At 38.6% G+C, this 9,550-nt stretch overlaps 1 protein-coding gene across 1 annotated transcript in view; it reads right to left on the bottom strand.

The window, feature by feature from the left end:
- The window catches only part of UTRN (utrophin), a 237,827-nt gene that overhangs the window by 9,200 nt on the left and 219,077 nt on the right, over positions 1-9,550 (bottom strand). The window contains exons 47-50 of the mRNA XM_012735025.1: positions 8,195-8,409; positions 6,101-6,218; positions 4,017-4,222; positions 2,356-2,510 (exon numbers count right to left, since the gene is read on the bottom strand). Coding sequence (XP_012590479.1) covers positions 2,356-2,510; positions 4,017-4,222; positions 6,101-6,218; positions 8,195-8,409 — 694 coding nt within the window. The remainder of the gene's footprint in view (positions 1-2,355; positions 2,511-4,016; positions 4,223-6,100; positions 6,219-8,194; positions 8,410-9,550) is intronic.

Here is a 9,550-nt window from a genome sequence, read left to right as displayed (position 1 = left end):
CATTTTTTTAAAATAAAGATTTATTTATTTATTCATACAGAACTGGGGTACAGACCAGAGATGCGGAGGGTGAGAGGGTTCACCAGGGACAGAGTGGGGAGCAGAACAGGCAGATCGACGAAGTACACTGCTGAGGGAAGCAGCGGGCGGATCAGGAGAGGTCTGCTGCGCCATGTGGTCACCTCCGGGGCAGGTGGGAATCGAACTCATGCGGAAGTGGCTTAAGCTTCTTAGTGCTGCGCTTTAACCCGCTGCACCACCAGGGAGGGCCAAACCATATATTCTTAAGTTATCAACTTTTCTGGCATTGTTTACAACAAAACAAAGTCATAATGCTAATATGTAAAATTTTGGGAAACACAAAGTGTGCTTCAGGACCATCTCTGTTTGTTAAATGGTTTATTTAACTGAAATATAATTGACACCTAGCAAAGCATTAGTTTGGGTATACAACAGAGTGTTGACACTTGCATATACTGCAAAATGACTAGCATGTTAATTTTAATTAACATCCATCACCCCAAACAAAGTCACCATTTTCTTTTGATGGGAACTTTTAAGATCTACTCTCTTAGCAGTTTTTAAATATACAATGCAGTATTGCTAACTGGAGTCATGATGCTTTATTATCCCCCCAGCACTTAATTATTTTATAAGTGGAAGTTTGTGTTATAAAACTATTTTCAATTCACCCTTCTCTCTGCCTTAATTTTGGAATTATTCTTACAGGCAAACAATCTCTTGGAACAGCCATATTCAAATGCTAGAAAGACCAAGATTATAGCCATATTGTGATTTAAATATTTCTGAGTTTCACAGTTGCTGCCTCTGTCTTGTTCCCTCCAGAATCCCAGCTCTACATAGCAACACATTTTGGCTCAGATACTGCCCTCATCATCCTCTTTCCAACTGCCAAAATTTCTAGGGCCCTCCATGGTGGCACAGTGGGTTAAAGCTCAGCACTATGAAGCAGTTTGCAGCCCCTGAAACACTAGATCTATCTCAGGCCAGGAAGATGACCCACGTGGCACTGTAGAACTCTCCTGTGCCATCCACTGCTGCCCTCAGCAGTGTACTTCAATCTGCCTATTCTGCTCCCCACTCTGTCTTGGTGACTCCTCTCACACCCTGCACCTCTGGCCTATACCCCAGTTCTTGTGTGCATAAATAAATAAATCTTTAAAAGAAAATTCTACTTTAGAGATTCTAACTAAAAATAGCATCCTAAAAATAAATAAAATGTCAAAATGTTATTAAATATTAAGCCATACTTTATTACCAGTAATATATAACAGAAAATGCTTGAATGTTATCCACTTTATTCACACAATAAATGTGTTTTGATATCAAATTAGATTTCAAGCAGATGCAATGCGTTTGAATATATAAAGATGTGTGAAACTATAATTTCATTTAGACAGGTATTCCAGGTACTGTGTAACGAAATACTTTCTACTGATGATGAATATAAATATGCAATCTTAAATGTTAAGCACTGTTTATAGTTCCTCAAATCATAAGTGTTCGAGTGACAGAAAAATCTTTTATAAGCACATATCTATTTTAGACTGTTCCAAATATACTAGACAAAGTAATGAGAGAAAAGCTAATAACTTAGTTGGAGACTGAACTGCACACAACACGTTTCAGGAATCTAGTGGGTGGATCCTCAACTAAGGAGATCTGGTCAAACAGCAGCTACTTCAATGATATTAGGGACAATATTTTAATGATATTAGGGACAATATTACCCTAAAACATCCGGACCTCACAAAGTGTTCCTTCCATCAGCGGGGACAGGAAATTCGGGTAATATCAAAAGGCAGGTGAAAATCAGAATTCATAAAATAATCATCAGCAAGACTCAGATTTACTCAAAGACAAACTTTTGTAGAAATTTAGGTACAGGGCCCTCCCTGGTGGCACAATAGGTTAAAGAACTAGGAAGCCACAGCCACGTGAGGACTAGTTCCACCCCCAGCCCCAGAGGCGTGGCAGACCTCTCCTGACCCGCCCGCTGCTCCCCTCAGCAGTGTACTTCATCAGTCGGCCTGTTCTGTTTCCCACTCTGTCTCTGGTGAATCCTCTCACTGCCCCTGCACCTAAGGCCTGTATCCAGTTCTGTATGCATATATACATCTTTTTTTTAAAATTCAGGTAGATACTGTATATATTCAATATACCTATCTACGTAGGTATAGATGGATACTGGGTGTGAGTGTGTATGTGTACAGTCAGCATAACCTAAAAACAAGAAAACTAATGATTAAATGAACTTCCAATTGTCATATATTTGGCAGGTTTCCACGAAAAGCCAACGCAATCAAACTCTCATCACCAAGACCTTAGCATTACCTTTGTTTGAGATTGATCCATGATGTTTTCAGGTACTCAGTGGTTTCTTTCACGTTCCTTGTGTCATCACTACCATAATCTTCCAGTAATTTCTGCAGGACATTATCGAATGCCATTATGATGCCATCACCAGGACCCAGTTCTTGAAGCAATATCTAAGGTAAAATTTCGAGTATAATTGTTAGACTTGCTCACTCAATAATTAGTATGATCGAAACACGAGCCGTCCCAGTAGGTTTTAATATATTTTTGATAAAGATATCAAGGGAAGAAAACAAAGTAAGAGACAAATCCTTGCATGTAAGCTTAAAACAAAATAAACTAGAAAATGTCTAAGAAACACATCGCAGGTGATAGTAAAAGATTATTCTTTTCCTCCTTGAGGTCCTTTTTACCTAAAACCACTTGTGTTTTTCATGCTTTCTGCTATTCACCTGATCCTGTAAGAACATCCATCATATAATAATGAACTTAGAATTTCTGTCCATGCTTAGAGATGGAAAAGGCACTAACAAGGAAGTCCTCTGTCTCCCATGCCTGGATCTCTTAGTGTTTACAAAATGAAGTGCCTGGAGCCAAGCAAAGTTTACTGGGAATTCCCTGAATAGCTAAACTTCTGCCAAGTATGTCGACAGATATTGGTTCTTTGATATGCTTTCTCCATCTTTGAGAACCCCTGGATCAAGATGCTCCCCAAGAAGTCTAAATGACAAGTAAATGCTCCTGTAACATTTTACATGTAATCACTGCCACAAAAATCCACACTGAAATTTCAGAAAACCATAGTGTTGTTGAGGAAAGACTAGTCTGAAATGATGGTTGGACATTTGGAACCACTTTTAATTGCATGCTGGAGTCCTATGTCCAGGAAAATCAGCTTGGCTGATTGAATCATTTCGTATAAACATTCAGTAAATATAAGCAGCTGAAAGATCCAGGAACCAACACTGGTGGCCTCCTGCCTTTTAGAACTCAATGCAGAAAGTTTACTAGCTCTCGAGTTTTAGATTTTATTTCCCACATACTCTTTCTTATATTCTTAATAAATGTACACTTTCATCTTAAACTATCTAAAGAGGAAAAAAAAAAGGCACACTAAAATATAACCTAACAACCATAATGCCCATTTTAAGAATGATGTCTATGATTGTAGAGAAAATATAAAACAGCAGCTTAAAAATACTTTAAATGCGGAATATCATCAACTCCATCATCAAACTAATCACAAAAAAGAGTATCTGATAAAATGGTTTAGTTATAAAAACATCAATAGAAAGTAAGCTTATTTGTGATTTAATGTCTTCACTACAGTAAACCCTAAACAAAAGTTTCAGGAAATCTCACAAATCAAAACAACCTCCAGGGTGGAGAAGGAAACAAGCTGAGGGTGAGTTTCTGGAATACTAAAATAGTCTTTTTCTAACACGGGTTCACGGGGTTTCCATTTGCAAAGTGTCAGTTTGGGTAAATCTAGGAGACATGCATATTTCGATTCATTCCTCCTCCAGAAACTTCTCCAAACCTTCCCTGTCAGATCCTTTCCATAAATCGCAGTATGTACTCTTGAGAATTTGAAAAACATCATGGAAAAGTCTAAATATCACATAACACGCAAGCACAACCAACAAACTGATAGTAACCCACAAGTATCCAAGTCTCACCTGATTATCAGAAATCTGTTTGATCAGGGGGTCCCGCCGGGCTTGCTGGAGAATATAGAGCCGAGCCTCGTGTTTTCTCATGAGCTCCTCGGTCTCCTCCCTGTGGTCCTCCCACTGAAGGCTGTCAACGGTCATGTCTTCCAGCTGCTGCTGCCTTAACTCGACTCCATGCTGAGTGCTATCCCACTGGTTCTTGACCTTTTCCACTGAAAACATAATCCCAGAAAAATCACTATCAGGAAAGGGGAAGATGCCTGAGAACAAATATGTCTATCATAAATAAGTTTACAAGAAGAAGAGAAAGAAGACAAAGTGCCACATACATTAAAAGGACTTTGAGTACACATCTGCTATATTATACAACTGATATATTTCTGAAACTACTACTGAAGGAAGCAGTCTTGGATTAAATGCTATTTTAAATGCACTAAGATAATTCACAATAAAAATAGCTGATAAACCAAGTTATAAATAAAATAAATTCCTCTCTGGCTAGATGAAGGCAGAGTTTAACAGTGCTTACCTGCATGTTCACAATGTTAAGACATAAATACAGTCACGTGTCATGCTCAAAAGAGATGTTCTAAGGTAGTCCTGATTTTAAAATAAAGCCAATTATTTGAATATGCTTTTCACATTTGTTTTACTGCAACATGAAATCCTTCTCAAAAGTATTTTTGTATGCTCAAGTTCCAAAGAAACATTCAAGTAGACTAAAGTTGTATTGAATCTAAGTTACCCAGCAGCTCTTTATAATAAAAAAAAAAGCCATATTGATTCTTTCTCTCCTTCTTTTCCTTAATGCTCTCTTTCTAGTATCTTTCTGCCCTCTTCATTTCCCCCTCCCTTCTTTCCTTTTCTCACTTTTAGCATCAAGTCAAGGAGAGATTTAAGGAAGCAATTTTTGATTGATTGAATAATTTAGGGGCAATGATCATAAACTGAAGTAGCAGAATAGACTCAAAACACCTTTTCATAGGGAACATAGTTGACTTTCTTCCCTTGAGAGATATTATGAAAGGTAATAAAATACCCCTTATACACTGCCGCAAACATTTATTAAGTATCTAATATTTTACATCAGGCACTGTGAGAGTTGATTATTCACCATGTATGTACTGGAGAGAATTAAAGTAACTGAGATCTACAAGATAATTATGGGGGGAAAGGCTGCCACAGTAACTAAAGATAGAAAATATTATAGTTCACAAGAGACCAGAAGATGGGGAAGACTTCATAAAGTGGGTGACATTTTAGTTGCTGAGTAGAATTTCACCTGGGAGGAAAAGGCCAAAAAGAAAAAAAGTGACACGAATAAAATACGGAGACTAAGAAATGTCAGGATGTTTTAAAGAATATATAGATAGTAGCACAGGATAGCTAGACAGGGCCCGGGGCTGTAAGCAGGCACAATGACAGTGGACTCTGATGTTCCCCAGATGACATTCCTGAGAATGGAGACTGGCTTGTGTGCGGCACAGATTTCACTGGTGCTTTAATGCAAAGAGCACATTTCTTATTAGGGTTCTATACGTTTATTTTCCTTTTGTTTTATTTGCTTCTAACTAAAGTAATTTCAAATTAGTGCCAGGCATATACACATCTAGTAGTTTCCCAATAAGTAGTTTGAGAATGAATTTTGAATGCTGAGAGAGATCCGGTTTTGTCCCAGCCTGGAACAAGTTCCCTACTCTCGCCCCGTACATCTTGCTCTGCCCCATTTATATTTTCTTGCAGACTAAACCAGAAAACCAGGCAAAACTGGCTGAAACCAAAATGGAAAGAGAAATAAGACGAGAGTTATACCTGCTCATGACCACTGTACAAAACACAACTACAAGCACCATGATCCTCTGTGTATTAATTGATGTCAATTAATGCATTAAAGAATTCATAAAGGAATTACTACTACTACCACGCCCACTAACATAAAAATAAGAGCTATATTTATTTATCAATAAATAAATCAATCACAGCATCAAATATCAAAGAACATTTCTAGTTGAATAATCTTTGAGTGCGTATGTGTACCTGAGACCATTTTCAGGAAAAATGGATAATAATATATAATCTTTTAAACTTACATTTTTCTGTGATTGCTGTTCTCACATCTGAACTGGAAGCTTTATTTTTCAAATTCTGTGCCAATGTGAAAACATAATCAAGCTGAGGATGGCGCTGTTCTAAATCAGCTTTTGTGATCTGTTGAAAGAAATGATTAAGAACAATTTATAAGTGACAAGATAAGAACCTTAACATCTATCAAGTTGCTATCTTTCTCCTATAAGGAATTGTGTGGCATTGATGACACAGAAGAGAAAGCAGGAGCTGGAGTTAAATGTTCCACGTTCAAACCTCAGCTCTCTCACTTCTCACCTACATCCCCAGTAAGGTAATTTACTTCTGTGACCAAAAAAGAAATATTAAGCTACTTATGGTTCATTTGCATATCCAGTCTGAGAAAGTTCAATGAACATCCCTTTGAAAACTATAACAAAAACTCTGAAAACACTGAGCAACTATTTGTCACTCATGACTTGCATGTCTGCTATCAGATGTGAATAGAAAGTAGCGTCACCCACAGAAATGGAACTGAGTGTTAAGAAAAATGCTAATTTGAGTAATTACAAATTAAATAACCTTAGACATGAAAAACTACAGTTTTAGAAAACGATTGTTTTTTAGTACTGATAAATATGGGAGAAAAACTGACATCAGAAAGAGTGTGCTTTAAGTATAAAACTAATGAATAGCCCTGAAGATTTGAAAATTCAGTTTATAGTCAGTACAAATAATTGGCGAAGATCCTCTATCAGCTTTTCTTCTTTATGAATTCACTCATGTTGCTGGTTTCAAAAGCTCCCATCGAATATTATTTCAAAATGGATTATTCACAATTACTAATCCTGAATCCCAGAGAGACATGTCAACGAATGCTGATCATTTTCTTCAAAATAGCCTAAGATCCTCTCGAAACAACATGTCTGAAACGAAATCAGTCAACCCCCACCCAGATCCCCTATTCTCTATTCCTTATTTCCAGTAATTGCAATAGCATCATCTTAGTCACTCGGAAAGAGCTTTTTCCTCGCTGTAAGCATCTCTTGTCTCCACTCCATACTACTCACTATTCCCAGTCTGTTACTGAAGCTGAGCCTGGTCATCATCAGAGTCCAGTAAAATTCAAAAAAAAAAAAAAAGTAAGAAAAATAGATGCTTGCCAAGACCTCTTCTAGTCGAGACGTCCAAATGGCTTTGCTGCCCTACCGCCCTTCACTAAATGAGCGCGAGCAGCCGCACAGCGCCTCACGTCCCACGACCCCTCTTCACTGCACAAATGTTCACTCGGTGTCCCTCATGTTCCCCAAGCCCCGCCCACACTCATGCCAATGCCTCCACCAGGAACATGGCGCACTTTGCCCCTCTGGGTGCCAGAAGCTCACACTGACCCCTCCAGCCTGGCTCCCCTAGCAGGTCTCTGCAGCTGCTCTCCAGCTCTGCGAGGCCCTGCTTTGGCAGCCACTTCCTCCCTGTCTGCACCAAGCCTCTGCCTCTGTCTGGGATGCCTGTAACTGGGAACAAAAACAATACCTGCCTCATGAGACTCTTTAAGTGGATGAGATAACAGATGTCAAATACTTAGAAAAATACCAAACTCAGAATAAACACTTAGTCAAAGTTAGTGATTGGAGATTCCCAATTTCCATCTAGCATATTCTTTCCTGTAATCCTATAGAACAGAAGCAGTGGGGGTGGGGGACCTTGGGGACAGAGAAGAACTTCACAAGTTGAAGTTAGATGGTAGATGTGTATAGTCATAAATTTACAGTTGGGAACTTCTCTCTTCCCAAATGAGCTTTTAAACAAATAAGGTCATTATGAAGTATAAGTTGGAAAAGTGAGTCAAGAAATCACCTACATCATCCTAGGCGTAATGGTAACTTTACGTCAATTAACTTAGATCCTCAGTGTGAGACTCCAGCTGGTGAACCTCAGCTTCACAAAACAGGACAAATGCGCAGAAAGCTTTTCTGCTTAGAGCTAGCTAAGGAAGGCTGTTTGAGAGAGAAAACATTTTCTCAAGCTCATTCCCCCAGAGCACGAGGTAATTGAGGGCAGAGTCTGACCACCTCTGTGCTGGGTGTTTCCATGACCAGCCTTTTCCACTGGGCACCTACTTTCATGCGGGAAACTGTCTTATTGATCTCCTTCAGATCCCCGACAGTGACTATGTTGGACTTCAGCATCTGGTCGATCAATACCAGCCAGTCGGCCAGTTCTGTTATCATTTTGTCCAGATCAGCAGGAATTGAAATTTCCGAAGCAGGATGAGACTGAACAGAAACATCTGACGCAGAGGATGCTAGCACCACCTTTTGGACACTAGGGTGAGCTGAAATAAAAAATATAGCCAGTGTTAGTAAGTGAACAGCATATCTGGCTGCAGCAGTGTAATAGTGACTTGTGTGTGCAGGTTTACATGTAAGTTTAGTAAAAAAAAAAAAAGGGGGGGGGTTAATGGTTAATGCTAAAATGCTAAAATAGCAAAGGTCTTTCCAACAGTAATATCTGCATGTCTCCGGTAGTCACGGAGTCAATCACACAGACCCTCACAACACTACAATGAAATGGCCGTTTCTGAATCCAAAGTAACAAGGGGAAAACACCTTTTTTAACCAACCATAGAAAATTAGGAGTGTGGCTTTATTTTTGTCCCAATCGTTTTTTTCCTTCTATGAAGCAGAAATGCCACTATTATTTTTCATTTAACTTTAGAACATAAGCAATATTCATCCTTAATAAATATCTTTGTGAATATCTACACTAGCTCTCTCTATATATTTTCATTCACTTTTAGTTAATCCTTTCCTACAGCGGGATGATTTGCTAGTCCAGTTTTACTTTATGAAAGACCTTACAAGCCATATTTTTTGTGTGGCTGTTTTCCACACAGTTGACCTTCACCTTAGCATAGGTTTCCCAAAGCAAAACTGGTGGATCAGAAAAACACACACACATACACACATACCTGTATGCAGTGTATGTAATACTTATGGCCAAACTGCTTTCTATCAAAGTTGGAAACTTAAACTTCCAGCAGCTGAGTATGGAACATACAAATGTCCTGGGTCCACACCAAAAACACTGTGTATCTCAACAGATAAACACGTCTTCCACCTGTGCCTTCACTTAAAGGCTTTTTAATTCATTACTAGGGAGAACAGCTGCTTTCAGTTTGCTAGTCAAATATGATGTAACTTATAAATGACTTCTTGATATTCTTTCCAATCAGTCTGGATGAGAAATGAACCCTTGGCATAGTCTTGAAAATGGTGCTAATATTTTAGGATTTTTTAAATGTATTTTTAACATATAGGTGTTCTCGAATGTTGGAGCAATCAAATCCATAAATTTATCTTGGGGGATTAATTTTTTTTAAGATTTATTTATTTAAGCATACCAAATGGGTACAGGCCAGAGGTGCAGGGGTGGTGAGAGGATTCACCAGAGACAGAGTGGGGAGCAGAACAGGC

This window comes from Condylura cristata, unplaced genomic scaffold, assembly GCF_000260355.1.
Source record: "Condylura cristata isolate star-nosed mole 26May11 unplaced genomic scaffold, ConCri1.0 scaffold00001, whole genome shotgun sequence".
Lineage (NCBI taxonomy): Eukaryota > Metazoa > Chordata > Mammalia > Eulipotyphla > Talpidae > Condylura > Condylura cristata.
This window is presented reverse-complemented; position numbering and strand designations above follow the sequence as displayed.